Raw genomic sequence first — 16,227 nt, 5'->3', positions numbered from 1 at the left:
GTGGGGAAGAGATCGCCACACAGAGAAGTGCTGGCACATGGAAAGAATAGAATGCTATAGATGTACAGTGCGTGGAACCGCACCTTTGGGTAGGAATGGAACAGAATGAACACGATGTCATGTAGCCCAAAACACATAGACACTGAGGGACTGGGTTAGGCAGTGGGGTGAAGAGAAGTGGACGGAGGATCTGTACACACTGGGCCCCCATGAAATTTTTACTAAGCAAATGGCTTATTGCAGACATTCCGTCATTACCATGTGTTCTGTGTGTAGGTGTTTCTGTGCTGGTGCTTCAAGTTGCAGAACAGTTTCTGGAACAATTAAATGAAATTCTGAATATAGCAATATTTCCAGGATCACTGACTTGTTTCTAGGCATTCTAACATGTATGTTAGTATGGTATAGTCTGATGACCTTGCCCTCTCCCAAGGATTGAGGCCACAGTAGCAAACTGTATGACAAGTTATTGGGGATGAACTTGGGACATTATTATTCTTAGGAGAGAAAGATGAAGGATCCAGGGCTTATCTGAAGACATTCCGCTCCTCTCCCTTCCTCTTCCCAAACCAGGTAATCATGGTAACAGGGGATCATCCCATTACAGCCAAGGCCATTGCCAAGAGTGTGGGCATCATCTCAGAAGACAGTAAGACAGTAGAGGACGTTGCTGCTGGGCTTAAGGTCCATGTCAATGAAACTGATACCAAGTAAGATCCCTAAAGAACGCAGATCTCCATCCTCAGCCGGTCCCACCAGATACCACTTACTAAAGTTCCTAGAGTCTCCTGCAGGAATTAGGATTGTGGGGTTTGCACTTCACAAAATAAAACATCATAGAGAGGCAACCAAGTGATATGTCACTGATTTTTGACAGCAGGAGAAAATAGCGGGGGACAGGGAGGACTGGCTGGTAAAAGGGACCAGGGACGGAATGCAACAACTGGAGGGACAAAGGAGGCTGGATTGAAAGAAACAAAGAACCTGAAGGTTGATGTGAGGGCACAGGACCTCTGGTGTTCTTGATCCTCAGATTTAGCCTTTTTAAAAATCTTCGCCTTAGGTCTGCTAAAGCCATTGTGGTGCATGGCTCAGAACTAAAGGGGATGAATTCAGACCAGCTGGACCACATCCTCAAAAACCACACGGAGATCGTGTTCGCCCGGACCTCCCCTCAGCAGAAGCTCATCATAGTGGAGGGGTGCCAGAGGCAGGTGAGCAGGGCAGCGGGGGGCAGGGGCGGGGCAGAGTCCGGGCCCAACGGGCAGGGCCTTGGTCCTCAAGCACGTGCGGTGTCTTCTCCCCAGGGAGCCATCGTGGCAGTGACAGGTGATGGGGTGAACGACTCCCCCGCCCTGAAGAAGGCTGACATCGGCATTGCCATGGGCATCTCTGGCTCTGATGTCTCTAAGCAGGCAGCGGACATGATCCTGCTGGATGACAACTTTGCCTCCATCGTGACGGGCGTGGAGGAGGGTGAGGAAATGTTGCCTAGTGGTGGGACATGACCCTTGGACTTAAGTGAGTTTTGATGTACATCACCCTCATTCCGTATGCCTACCATTCACCCTTCAGATCCTGTACAGGTGCAAAAAAAAGAGGAGGGCTGGAGAGATGGCTTAGCAGTTAAGGTGCTTGCCTGAAAGGCCAAAGGACCCAGGTTCAATTCCCCAGGACCCATGTAAGCCAGGTGCACAAATAAATAAAATAGATAAAAATTGAAAGGGAAAAAGAAAAATCTCCAGACAAAATTTTACAAATTAGCCTGGTGTGGTGACTCATGTCTTTAATCCCAGCACTTGGGAGACAGAAGTAGGAGGATCATCATGAATTCAAGGCCACTCTGACACTACACAGTGAATTCCAGGTTAGCCTGAGCTAGAACGAGACCTCACCTAGAAAAATAAAAACAGAAAATGTGTTTTTTTTTGCAAATTAGATTCAGTTAATAACCTAGGGTGTTACTTTTTAAATATTTTATTTGTTTACATATTAAGAGAGAGAGAGAGAATGGATGCTCCAAGGCCTCCAGCTACTGCAAACAAACTCCAGATGCATATGCCACCTTGTGCATCTGGCTTTATATAGGTACTGGGGAATCAAACTCAAGTCCCCTTACAATTTTCAGACTGAAAAGGAAAGTCTACATTTGCCATGGAGACTGGGACTCTGGCATAGTATCATACCCTATTTATGCTCTTCCTGAGACAGCAATGTGTCTACAGCAAATTTCAGGAGGTAGCCATTGCCCTGGACCGCAGTCTTCAGCAAGTTCCCTAGAAACCTGTTTCCTGGGGACATATTAAGATCTATTGAGTCTAACTACGAGTTAACTCCATGAACCAAATTTACCACTCACTTTCCCAGGGAGTTCTAAAGAGAATACTCACTGGTGAACAGAACTCCAGAGCCACTGCATGCCAGGCTCCCTGATTTCTGCCTGGAGCTGTCTTACTAAAGCATACCAATCTAAATAACAGTGATTTCCATTTTATTAAAATCTAGCATGATCCTAACAGTTGGCACAGTATTTTATGCCCACTCAACTTAATAAATTCTGCTGCTATTCCAGATGTAGGGAACAAAAGACAAATTCCTGCCCACATGCAACTTAATATGGGGAGAGACAGACAGATAATGAACTAAGCAAATTTCATGGTATGTTAAAGCAATGGTGGGGGGGGAAATAAGCAGGGAGCTCAGAGAGGAATTAAAAACTTGGAAAGTGGCCTGGAAAGATGCCTTAGTGGCTAAGGCACTTGACTGCAAAACCTAAGGATTCAGGTTCAGTTCTCCAGGTCATATGACAACCAGATGCACATGGTGGCACATATATCTGGAGTTCATTTGCAGTGACTACAGGCCCTTGTGCATTATTCTCTCTCTTTCTTTCCCTCTGTCTCTAATAAATAAATAAATAATAATAATAATAAAAAACATGAGTTCAAGGCCACCTTGAGACTACAGAGTGAATTCCAGGTCTGCTAGAGTGAGACCCTACCTTGAAAATAAAAATAGAAAAGAGGGCCAGGCATGGTGGCGCATGCCTTTAATTCCAGCACTTGGGAGGCAGAGGTAGGAGGATCGCCGTGAGTTCAAGGCCACCCTGAGACTATGTAGTGAATTTCAGGTCAGCCTGGGCTAGAGTGGGACCATACCTCGTAAAACCAAAATAAATAAATAAAAATTTAGAAGACCAAGTAACCCAAGCCTGCTGCAGTCCGAGGCTCACCCCACTTCAGTTTTAATTAAAGCCTTGCAAAAGCTTTCATACTTGCATTCTCAGACATCTCTAGGATTAACCAGGCCCAAGCCTGTCTTAGTTTCAAAGATCAGATAACATTAGCCATGCTGAATCCAAGAACAAAGAGTACATAGTCAGATCATGCGAATAAATCATGCCTCTAATTAATAGTCATACAGTTTAGAAACAAGACTAGAACCACCGAGGACCGTGACTTCCCAACATTGCCGTGGCCCATTCTCCCCAGGTCGCCTCATCTTTGACAACCTGAAGAAATCCATCGCGTACACCCTGACCAGCAACATTCCTGAGATCACTCCCTTCCTGTTGTTCATCATCTTAAGCATCCCCCTACCTCTGGGCACCATAACCATCCTCTGCATTGACCTGGGCACTGACATGGTAAGTACCAGTCTGGGCTCCACTGCTGGAGCTCCTTGAGATGAGTTACATGCAGGGTGCCAATTCTCTCTCCCTCCCTCCCTCCCTCCCTCTCTCTCTCTCTCTCTCTGCCTTTTTCCTTCTTTCTTTTTCAAACAACTAAATAAGGTGTAGGGAAAACCAATGTCGAATGATGGGGTTAGAACAGAAGTTCCTTCTGCACTTCGGAGACATAACCCCCACCTGAACCCTCCAGGTCCCAGCTATCTCCTTGGCTTATGAGTCAGCTGAAACGGACATCATGAAGAGGCTTCCACGGAATCCAAAGACTGACAATCTGGTGAACCACCGACTCATTGGCATGGCCTACGGGCAAATTGGTGAGCCCAGAGGAGTGAGGGGCAAAGGGGGAGTGAAGGTGTGGGGCCGTGCCTGGTCATTTATATCACCTCCACTTAGAAGTCAGGGAGATATGTTCGCAACAGCAACCTGCGCTTGGCCTTGGGAACACAGAGAACTCTTGATCTCTGGTCAGCCCTTCACTTAACATCCAGCAGAAAAGGGACAAACTTATGTAAAATAATGGCATCTTTATATGTGCCAAGTGAATATAGACCTAGCTTGTGCCAGAAACACAACACATGCCAGCTCCATAATTATGAAGATAGTCAGCCAGACATGGTGGCGCACACTTTTAATCCCAGCCCTCGGGAGGCAGAGGCAGGAGGATCACCATGAGTTCGAGGCCACCCTGAGACTAGAGTGAATTCCAGATCAGCCTGGACTAGAGTGAGATCCTACCTTAAAAAACAGAAAAAAAAAAAAAAGATATAAGATTTTAACTTCACGAGGGAATTAGACTAATAAGTCCATACCTGCCTACGTAGAGGGGACCAGCAGAGAAGGGAAATGCATAGGCAGGGTAGAGAAGAGTGGGTAAATTGATTTGGTGATATTCTTAGTCTTGATAAGAAAGTAGTGGAAAATAGGCTGCAGACTTAAGTACCATTAACATTGGGGACAACCTTTAAAACAACACTTAAAAACCATAAAAGGGCTGGAGGGGTGACTCATCAAATAAAAGCACTTGTTTGCAAAGCCTGATGGTCTAGGCTTGATTCCCCAGTATCCACGTACATAAAGCCAAGATGCACAAAGTGGTGCATGTGTATGGAGTTAGTTTGCAGCAGCACTAGGTCCTGGCATACCCATTCTCATTCTCTCTCTGCTTGCAAATAAATAAATGAAAATTAAGGGCTATAGAGATGGATTAGTGGTTAAGATGCTTATCTGTGAAGCCTACTGACCCAGGTGACACATGCCTCTGGAGCTTGCAGTGACTAACGGCTCTGGCATTCCATTCTCTCTCTCAAATAAATAAGTAAATAACAATAAAATAAAAATTAAAAAACAAACAAACAAGTGTAACCAGGTGTGGAGGCACACACCTTTAATCCCAGCACTTGGGAGGCAGAGGTAGGAGGATCACAGTGAGTTCAAGGCCAGTCTGAGCCTACGTAGTGAATTCCAGGTCAGCCTGGATTATAGTGAAACCCTACCTTGTTACAGGACTGGGGATATGGTTTAGTGATTAATGGTGCTTGCTTGCAAAGCCTGAAGGCCTGGGTTCAATTTCCTAGTACCCATGTAAAGCCAAATGTACAAAGTGGCTCATGTGTATGGCATTTGTTTGCAGTGGCACTGGGCCCTGGTGTGCCTATTCTTTCTCAGCTTACAAATATATTTTTTTGTTTGTTTTTGTTTTTGTTTTTGTTTTTTTGGAGGTAGTGTCTCACACTAGCTCAGGCTGACCTGGAATTCAATATGTAGTCTTAGGGTAGCCTCAATCTCATGTCGCTCCTCCTACTTCTGCTTCCCAAGTGTTGGGATTGTTTGTTTTGGTTTTTTGTTTCTTGAGGTAGGGTCTCACTCTAGCTCAGGCTGACCTGGAATTCATTATGTAGTCTCAGGGTGGCCTTGAACTCATGGTGATCCTCCTACCTCTGCCTCCTAAGTGCTGGTATTAAAGGCATGTGCTACCATGCCTGGCAATAAAAATACTTTTTCAAAAAAATTATAAAAGATCTTTGTCCTTGAGTAGCCCGGTACAATGAAGTATTTCAGGGAGTAAGGGATAGACAGAGATTGGAGACAGGAAAAATCACTCCCCTATCTTGGGGAGGAAACATGTATTTAAAAAAAAAAAAAAAAAGGATAGGGGGCTGGAGAGATGGCTTAAAGGTTAAGGCACTTGCCTACAAAGCCTAAGGACCCAGGTTTGATTCCACAGGATCCACACATAAGCCAGATGCACAAGGTGGCGCATGTGCCTGGAGTTTGCAGTGGCTAGAGGCCCTAGTGTGCCCATTCTCTCCCTCCCTCTCTCTCTCTCTCTCTCTCTCTGTCTCTCCCAAGTAAATAAAATAACAACCACAAAGAAAGGATAGATTTAGGAGTTAGACTTGTTTGAATCATAATTCCTCCACTTACTGCCTGTATGATCCTACAAGATAAACAAGTCTTTTGTGTTTTGACTTGTTTAGATAATAGTTCAGAATTGTTGTAAGGATCTATGATCATAAGAACCTACACAGTGCACTGAGGTTAGTAGGTAAATATTATTGTCAGTTAACACTGTGGTCCAGGCATGAAAGACAGGAGTTTTAGTAAAAGAGAGGCAGGAGCAGACTGCAGAAATGTGAGGAGATAATAAAATTTGGTATGTATTCCATGGAAAAGGAAGGGTCCAGCTATCAGTAAATAGAGAGAAGAAAAAATTGCCTCCAAAAGCCTTTTTAGGTTTAAGATTATGTGTGATTCAGCTGGGCATGGCGGTACACACCTTTAGTCCCAGCACTTGGAAGGCAGAAGTAAGAGGATCGCTGTGAGTTTGAGGCCATCCTGAGACTTTGTAGTGAATTCCAGGTCAGCCTGGGATAGAGCAAAACCCTACTTCAAACAACAACAACAACAACAAAAGTATGTGATTCAAAGGTGACTCTATGGTGTCGTGTAAAAACAAGTGTCAGGACTGGAGACAACTTCCTTGAAGATGGCAGGGGCAGAAGATGCACACCAACCCAGCTAGAAGCAAGTCCCAGCCCTGCCACGTCTACCATCTGCCTTTTGGCCTGTTCTCTGAACAGATTGTCTCTCCAATGTTTGTGTCACTTATAGGTATGATCCAGGCTCTAGCTGGCTTTTTCACCTATTTTGTGATCATGGCAGAGAATGGCTTTAAGCCTTTTGATCTCCTGGGTGTCCGCCTACACTGGGAGGACAACTTTCTAAATGACCTGGAGGACAGCTATGGGCAGGAGTGGGTGAGTAGAAAGGGCGCGGTAGTAGCCGGTGATTCCTGCCAGTGAGGAATTCAGCCAGCCAGGGGCGGTGGCAGAAACCTATTCGCCCAGCATTTGGGAAGTAATAACAAGTAGACCAGGAGTTCAAGGCCATCCTCAGCTATCATAGAACAAGTTCTGAGCCAGTTTAGGCCTGGCCATAAAACCCTGTTATCAAACCAAACAAACAAAGGAATGAATAAGTCAAGAGTAGACTTAGGGCTGGAGAGATGGCTTAGCGGTTAAGGCGCGTGCCTGTGAAGCCAAGGGACCCAGGTTCGATTCTCCAGGTCCCACATAAGCCAGATGCTGGTGCATGCGTCTGGAGTTCATTTGCAGTGGCTGGAGGCCCTGGTGTGTCCATTCTCTCTCTCTCTCTCTAATAAAAAAATAAAAATAAATATTTTTTTAAAAAAAGAGTAGATTTAGCAATCTGATGAGGGGTGGGAGGTGGGGAGGCACCAGAGCTGACACTTCATCCCCAATGCCATCTGAGTGCCCTCATAATGGACTGCAATCTCAGACACACCAGCAAACTTCTCTTTGTTTACAATGACCTCATATCCGTTCACTCCCGCTGTTATGTAACTATTCCTTCCTGGATCCTTTGGTTCCATGGAGCTCTAAGTCTTTGTCAAACAAGCTTTACTGGGCTGATTTCTGATTTTCCACATTTTAACCATAACTGCCTCCAAAATGAGTGCTGGATCTCTCTTGCACTCCATCCCTTCATGAGAGTTCAAATATGACCTAAAACCCACATCCTCTGTGTATTCCTTTTGCAAAATATAAATAAAGCATATATATATATATATGGTTAAAAGTGAGCACTACCATGTCTGGCTTTGTGCCACTTTTTGTGTCTGGTTTACATAGGTGGCTTGGGAGTTGGACCCAGGCCAGCAGGCTTTGCAAGGAAGTGCCTTTAACTGCTGAACCATCACCCACCCCAGTAATTTTTTTTTTTTTTTTTTTTGAGGCAGGGTCTCACTTTACCCAGACTGAACTGGAACTTATTTTGTAGCTCCAGGCTGGCCTCGAACTCACTGTGATCCTCCTACCTCAGTCTCCCAAGTGCAGGGAGTAAAGACACGTGCCATCGTGCCCACCCCTCTCCACCCCACAGTAAAGTTCTCTTTTATTCTCAGATTGGATTTCACTCTATCCCAAGCTGACCTGGAACTCTGCTTGCAAATAAATAAATAATTTTAAAGCATTTTCTGCCGGATGTGGTGCACACCTTTAATCCCGGCACTGGGGAGGCAGAGGTGGGAGGATCAGTGTGAGTTCGAGGCCAGCCTGAAGAAACTACATAGTGAAGTCCAGGTCAGCCTAGGCTAGAGCAATACCCTACTTCAAAAAAATTTTTTTCCTTGTACACTGAAGTTATAAAGTATTATAGAACATGGATTGATAATAGTTGCCCTGAGGAATAAGCTCCATAAATGCAGTATCCCCGTCTTTTTTCTTTTTCTTTTCCTTTTTCTTATTTATTTATTTATTATTTGGTTTTTCAAGTAAGGTCTCACTCTAGCTCAGGCTGACCTGGAATTCACTATGTAGTCTCAGGATGGCCTCGAACTCACGGCGATCCTCCTACCCCTGCCTCCCGAGTGCTGGGATGAAAGGCGTGCGCCACCAGGCGTGGCCCGCATCTCTTCTAGCACTGCAGTTTTCCGATCCAGCAGAGAAGTGCCTACCTGGAGATTACAATGCTGACTGCTAGAAGCCAGAATAGTCCCTTACTCCATTAAACCTAGTGATCACATCCTGTACCAGGAACTGTTCTAGGCTCTGGGGATATGGTAGTAAACAAAAATGGCCAAGGCATTACTTTTATGACGCTCCCTCTAGTTAGGGGTGAAAAGAGAGAGTCTGCTGTCCTAAGTTCACTTCTTTTACACTGCCTTCCTAATTTAGTAAGCATTCACTATGTGTGAATTTAGTACACTCAGCATGGCAAGGACACTCAAAGTTGAACTAACCACAGCTGAATGTAGTAGTACATGCCTTTAATCTCTCTTCTGGAGGAAGGGCTGAGTTATGAGAAATACAGTGAGTTTGAGGCAAGCCCCAGCTAGGCTACAGAGGGAGTTCCAGGTCAGCATGAGCTATTGTGAAACCTGGCTTTTAAAAAAAGACAAATGGGCTGGAGAGATGGCTTAGCAGTTATATGCTTACCCTGTGAAGCCTAAGGACTCCGGCTTGACTCCCCAGGACCCGCGTAATCCAGATGCACAAGGGGGTACATGCATCTGGAGTTTGTTTGCAGTGGCTAGAGGCCCTGATGTGCTCATTCTCTCTATATATATCTGCCTCTTTCTTTTCTCTCTGTCGCTCTCAAATAAATGAAATAAACAAAAATAATTTAAAAAAAAAAGACAAATAAGGCCAAGTCCCTATTCTTTTTATAAAAAAATTTCCCATGGTAATTCCCTCTCTTCCCCCCCCGCCACTTTCCCCTTTGAAATTCCATTCTCCATCATACAAGTCTCTATTCTTGAAGCTATTATTAAGGGAGGAAAAATACACAACATGATATGAAAAGCAATAAGGCACAGAGATGTGTGACCACTGGAGGAATCCAGGAACAGACAGTCTAACTCGGTCTTTGGGTCGTGGAAGGCAGGACGCTCGTGAAGCCTTTGGTCCTGTACCTAAAACACTTCTGATGTTGATGGCATCTCTCTGCTCCCCGCTCCCAGACCTATGAGCAGCGCAAGGTGGTGGAGTTCACGTGTCAGACGGCCTTCTTTACCAGCATCGTGGTAGTGCAGTGGGCTGACCTCATCATCTGCAAGACCCGCCGCAACTCAGTCTTCCAGCAGGGCATGAAGTGAGTGTCCATCCGACAGCTCTCCCTCCCTCCAAAGGCCATTTCCCCGTTTGTCCTCCTCAATTTTATTACATTTGTAAATGTTTCTGGGTTTTTTTTTGGGGGGGGGCGGGTTCCAAAGTAGGGTCTCACTCTAGCCCAGGCTGACCTAGAACTTACTGTAGTCCCAGGCTGGCCTCAAACTCATGGTGATCTTCATACCTCTGCCTCCCAACTGCTGAGATTAAAGGCATGTATCACCATGCCCAGCTAAATGTTTCTTTTTAGTCCTTTTTTTTTTTTCTTGAGACAGGGTCTCACTCTAGCCCAGGCTGACCTGGAATTCACTCTGTAGTCTCAGGGTGGCCTTGAACTCTCAGTGATCCTCCTACCACTGCCTCCCGAGTGCTGGGATTAAAGGCGTGTGTCACCACGCCCAGCTCCTTTCTTTTCTTTTCTTTTTCTTTTCTTTTTTTTTTTTTTTTTTTTTTTGTAGTTTTTCAAGGTAGGGTATCACACTAGCTCAGGCTGACCTAGAATTCACTATGTAGCCTCAGGGTGGCCTCCAACTCACAGCGATCCTCCTATCTCAGCCTCCCAAGTGCTGGGATTAAAGGCATGCACTACTATGCCCTGCCCAAATATTTCTTTCTAGAAACAAGATCTTACTCTTTGGACTCCTGGAGGAGACATTCCTGGCGGCTTTCCTGTCCTACACTCCAGGCATGGATGTGGCCTTGCGAATGTACCCACTTAAGTGAGTAAGAGAAGAGATTCCAGGGCTCTCCAGATTCAGGGAGAGCTTTGGAGAGGAAGTGGGAGGAAGTGCCATCACCAGCTAGGGGTTGCCTAGATAATGGAGCTTCTCTCAGTGACTTCAGGAGACAGCCTCTGTTCTCCAAGAAGTGGATTATGTTTAGGGAACTGTAGAGACTGTGTCAAGTGATCGCAAGTCTCATTTGACTTGCAAATTTAGCAGACTTGGAAGTGTTTAAACAAGTGAGATCAAGCGGAATCTTTTCTTTTACAATAGCCTGTGGTGTATCTGTGTAAGGAGACATATTTCTTGGCACTGATATAACAATAACTGATCATAATAGCCTAATTTACCAGGTACAGTGGCACACCTATAATACCACTATTTGAGAGGCAGAGTGAGCAGAATCACCACAAGTCTGAGGTCAGCTTGGTCTACATAGAGAGCTCCAGATCAGCCTGGGCTTCATAGTGAAACCTTATTTCAAAACAGACAAGCTGGGTGTGGTGGCACACGCCTTTAATCCCAGCACTCGGGAGGCAGAGGTAGGAGGATCGCCATGAGTTTGAGGCCACCCTAAGAGTGAATTCCAGGCCAGCCTGAGCTAGAGGGAGACCTTATATCAGAAAACGAAACACAAAAAAAAGCCAGATTTATACTTTGCTAACTATGTTGTATTTATGCAAATATATTTTAATGTGTATATATGCGAATTATACACTGAAACTTTTATTGTCTGGTTCCTTGTTTTATACAACTCCCAGCTTTTTGTTATGCCTAGTCTTAACATTAATAGATCCTTGTGGCTCATGCCTTTAACCCCAGCACTCAGGAGGCAGGTAGGAGGATCGCAGTGAGTTCAAGGCCACTCTGAGACTACACAGTGAATTCCAGGTCAGCCTTAGCTAGAGACCCCACCTCGAAAAACAAACGAGCATCATCATCATCATCATGATCATAATAATAATAATATTTTTTGAGAAAAGGTCTTATGTAGCCCACGCTGGCCTTGAACCCCTGATTCTTCACCCCCAGCCTCCCAAGTGCTGGGATTGTAAGTATATACCACCGTGCCCAGCTGAAGCGCTTTATTTTAAAATTTGTGTGGGAGGGTTATGAGAGAGTAATGGAGTGTGAATATGATAAAAATATATACAAATATGAAAATGCTGTAATGAAACCCATTGTTATGTATAATTAATGCACATTAATAAAATACCCTTTGTAGTAAAATTTACAGAGCAATTGGGGGTATCCCTTGGTGGTAGAGTGCTTGCGTAGCCTGCCTGAATTCCATCTATAGCATTGCAATAAAAAGAGTCCTAAAATTTAGAGGGAAAAAAGCAAAAGTGCCATTCCTCTCCCATCCTCACCAATCCACCCTGCACAGGCAGCCTCTGTCAATGATTTGCTGCGAATCCCTCCAGCGCATTCCCCAGGCCACCGTGTGTTTTGTTCATCTGTCCATTCCTTGCAGCATTAGGCAAACCACTTTATATTATGTAGGTGCTCACTTAATGTTTAAAGATATTTTATTGGGAATGGAGGAATGGCTTAGCAGATAAGACACTTGCCTGCAAAGCCAAAGGACCCAGGTTTGATTCCCCAGGACCCAAGTAAGCCAGATGCACAAGGAGCCGCATGTTTCTGGAATACATGTACAGTGGCTGAATGCCCATTCTCTCTCTCTCATACATAAAATTAAAAATTTTTTAAATTAAAGACAATATTTTATTGGGCTGGAGAGATTGCTCAGCAGTTATAGGCACCTGCTTACAAAGCCTGACAGCCTGGGTTTGATTCCTCTGTGCCCACGTAAGCCAGATGCACAAAATGACGCAAGCATCTGGAGTTCATTTGCAATGGCAAGATGCCCTGATGTGCCCATTCCCTCTCTCTCATTCTTATTCTCTCACTCTCTTTCACACATCTCTCTGCTTGCAAATAAATAAATAAATTTTAAAATATTTTATTTATTTATTTGAAAGAGAGAGAAAGAGGGAGGGAGAGTCAGGGCCTCTAACCACTGCAAACTCCAGATGCATACGCCACCTTGTGCATCTGGCTTTACATGAGTATTAAGGAAATTGAACCTGGGTCCTTTGGCTTCACAGACAAGTACCTTAACTGCTGAGCCATCTCTCCAGTCCCTCAATTAATGTTTAACTGGAGACCTTGGCACTTGCCTTAGACACGAATAACTCTAAGTTTCCATTTCAACTCTGCATATTATTCCGTGACCTTGAAGAAGTATGCAACCACGCTGAGCCTGTGCTCCACCCGTGGAGTCTAAGCAGGCACATCTGGCAGGGATGCGATATAGCTCAGTGGAGGAGCATGTGCATAGCCTCTGTGAGGCTCTGGGTTTGTCCCCAGTACTGAAGGTAAATCCCACTTGGAATCAAGCACTGAGCATGTTTGGGACATGGCAGATGCTTTGTAAATAGAAGCTTTGCTCTTCTTGCTATTAGTGTCAGTAACAAATGGGATTGAACACTCTGTGCCCCAAACACTGCATACCTAGATCATGGTACCTAGCACCTAATACTCTGACTATCTTGTGGCGTGGCTCCGCTCTTTGTTTTGATCTCTTTGAGTTCCTGGGAATCAAAGACCACCATGTCATTACTGATTTACCCAATCCTTATCACAGATGCAGAGTACACATATAACTGTTGTATATCAATGCTTGTGTTCATGATATGTGTGTAGAGAGGGAATCATGGCCTAGGCCTATATTGTCCAATATGGTAGCCTCCAGTGAGCTTCTTGAAATATGGCTGGTGAGCTTAAGAAACTGAATTTGTACTTTTAATTCACTTAGAATTAAAAACTAAAGCAGCCAGGGGATGATGGCACGCACCTTTAATCCCAGCACTCTAGAGGCAGAGGTAGAAGGATCTCCATGAGATCGAGGCCAGCCTGAGACTACACAGTGAATTCCAGGTCAGCCTGTGCTAGATCGAGGCCCTACCTAGAAAAAACAAAAACAAAGAAAACTGGGCTGGAGAGATGGCTTAGCTGTTAAGCGCTTGCCTGTGAAGCCTAAGGACCCCGGTTAGAGGCTCGGTTCCCCAGGTCCCACGTTAGCCAGATGCACAAGGGGGCGCACGCCTCTGGAGTTCGTTTGCAGAGGCTGGAAGCCCTGGCGCGCCCATTCTCTCTCTCTCCCTCTATCTGTCTTTCTCTCTATGTCTGTCGCTCTCAAATAAATAAATAAAATTTAAAAAAAAATCTAAAGCAATATTAAACATTTATCTATAAATACAACTGTTTGGGATGTAATCACAGTGTTCAGAAAGCTGAAGCAGGAAGATCACAAGTTCAAAGCCAGCTTGGTCCATATAGTGAGACCTTGTCTCAGTAATGACACAGGGCTGGGGAAATTGCTCAGTGGATGAAGAGCTTGCCACACACACAAGCATGAGGACTGGAGTTCAGACCCCCAGCACTCACGTACATGCTAGGTAGGCATCACACTGGCCTCAGTAAATAAGGTGGAGACTGACTGAGGAGAACACTCATCCTCACCATCCTCTGGCTTCCACACACACGTTCACACATGCGCACCTACAGATATGCAAACATTATGCCACACATACACAAAACGATAATGCTTATATTGGTTATGTACATGCTTATTTATTTATTTTTTTCGAGGTATGATCTCGCTCTGGCCCAGACTGACCTGGAATTCACTCTGTAGTCTCAGGCTGGCCTTGAACTCACAGTGATCTTCCTACCTCTGCCTCCCAACTGCTGGGATTAAAGGCCTGTGCCACTTCGCCCAACTTGATTATGTACATGTTGAAATGATAGTATTTTGGATATGTTGCATTAGGTTAAATAAAATTCACCTGTTTCTTTTATATATTTTTATTTTATTTTATTTTTTTCTTTGGTTTTTCGAAGTAGGGACTCACTCTAGCCCAGGCTGACCTGGAATTCACTATGGAGTCTCAGGATGGCCTCGAACTCACGGCAGTCCTCCTACCTCTGCCTCCTGAGTGCTGGGATTAAAGGCATGCGCCACCACGCCCGGCTATCTTTTATTTTTTTAATTTTTAAAAATTTTTATTTATGTATATATTGATATATTTTTTATTTATTTATTTGAGAGAGAAAGAGGCAGAGAGAGAGAGAGAGATGGTAGGGGGAGAGAATGGGCACTCCAAGACCTGTAGCCACTGCAAACAAACTCCAGATGCATGTGCTACAAATGTGCATCTGGCTTATGTGGGTACTGGGGAATTGAACCTGGGTTCTTAGGCTTCATAGGCAAGCACCTTAACTGCTAAGCCATCTCTCCAGTCCACCTGTTTCTTTTTACTTATTTTAACGTAGGTATTAGAAAAATCTAAATTTCACACGTGGCTTACATTGTATTTCTATTAACAATGCTGTTCGTTTAGACTATATTTTCTCTTGGTCACCTAAGAAACAGCAGTACTGACTCAACCCTTCCCCGAGTCCATCTTCCTGGTCACGAGTTATAGGAGAGGCTCAAGAAGAAGAAGAAGAAGAAGAAGAAGAAAATGTGCTTAGTCTTGCAATATAGGAATATATATGTACATACACGTGTAATGACAGTGTATATTCCCTGGTAGATTATCCCCACATTAGAAGTCTGGGAAGTGCCTCAGGCAGACCCATCCTGCTCCAACCACCCCCCTCTGTAGGTACAAAGACTAGAGTGTGCAGAAAGTTCAGGGAGCCCCCTCAACAATGCCATGAATGTCACTATGAACACTGCATACAACTCTGGATGTGACATTTATTAGATTACCATTAGCATTTTAGGTTTCTGTCTTGTGTCTCTCCTCTCCATCCCCACTCCCTTAGCTCTCAAGCTCTGGGCTGCTCAAAGGATCAACTGTATCTTACCTCACCATCTCCAGCGCCCTTCTCAGTCTCAGTGAAAGAAATACACAGCCCCTAGGAACTGCTCTTAGTGCCTGCCCATCTGTGGCCCTTATATCTTCAGCCATACTGACTAACTCTTGCTCTCCGCAGGATAACCTGGTGGTTCTGTGCCATTCCCTACAGTGTTCTTATCTTCATGTATGATGAAATCAGAAAATTCATCATTCGTAAACAGCCTGGTGGTAAGGCTATCCTGGGCCCAGATCCGAGTGGTCACCAAACCCCTAGCAAGTTTCCCCAACCCATCTGGTTATTCTAGATCCACAGGCTTCCCACATCTCACTGTCCACCCTTGTCTGTTCCTAGACCCCAACCCTTGACTCCTGACTCCCAGTGCCCTGTTCCTTCCAATGCTCAGGGCCACATTCTACACAGCAGGGCTCCTTCCTTCTCCTTGTCTGCCTCCCTAATGAGCTCCCCTTGATGCCTCTTCTGTCGCCTTCTCCCTGCTCACTCTGTCTTTTCTTCACAGGATGGCTGGAGAGGGAGACGTACTACTAAGTCCAATAGAGGAAGAACTTCACGTGTCATGGGCGTCATGAGTTTGACACATCTGCGATAGAGCTTAGCTGGGGGCAGAGATACTAGGTTGAATTACTCTGGATAAGATACACAGGCATTCTTGGGGCTGGACCAAGAGCACCATGGGTAGGAGATGGGGTGGTTTGAGGGGAAACCCAGCCTTCTCTGCCTGGAGCCCAGTCCTGTTAGATCCAGTAGCCAGTGTAGAGAGTAAATGTTTAGAACCGCCCTCACCTGACTGGAT

At 44.9% G+C, this 16,227-nt stretch overlaps 1 protein-coding gene across 1 annotated transcript in view; it reads left to right on the top strand.

The window, feature by feature from the left end:
- The window catches only part of Atp1a4 (ATPase Na+/K+ transporting subunit alpha 4), a 45,397-nt gene extending 29,413 nt beyond the window's left edge, over positions 1–15,984 (top strand). The window contains exons 13-22 of the mRNA XM_045153575.1: positions 574–710; positions 1,064–1,214; positions 1,308–1,476; positions 3,492–3,646; positions 3,882–4,005; positions 6,803–6,948; positions 9,672–9,802; positions 10,437–10,538; positions 15,552–15,643; positions 15,934–15,984. Coding sequence (XP_045009510.1) covers positions 574–710; positions 1,064–1,214; positions 1,308–1,476; positions 3,492–3,646; positions 3,882–4,005; positions 6,803–6,948; positions 9,672–9,802; positions 10,437–10,538; positions 15,552–15,643; positions 15,934–15,962 — 1,236 coding nt within the window. The 3' untranslated portion in view covers positions 15,963–15,984. The remainder of the gene's footprint in view (positions 1–573; positions 711–1,063; positions 1,215–1,307; positions 1,477–3,491; positions 3,647–3,881; positions 4,006–6,802; positions 6,949–9,671; positions 9,803–10,436; positions 10,539–15,551; positions 15,644–15,933) is intronic.
- Positions 15,985–16,227: the final 243 nt, after the last annotated feature.

Source organism: Jaculus jaculus, chromosome 1 (genome assembly GCF_020740685.1).
Source record: "Jaculus jaculus isolate mJacJac1 chromosome 1, mJacJac1.mat.Y.cur, whole genome shotgun sequence".
Taxonomy (NCBI): domain Eukaryota; kingdom Metazoa; phylum Chordata; class Mammalia; order Rodentia; family Dipodidae; genus Jaculus; species Jaculus jaculus.
This window is presented reverse-complemented; position numbering and strand designations above follow the sequence as displayed.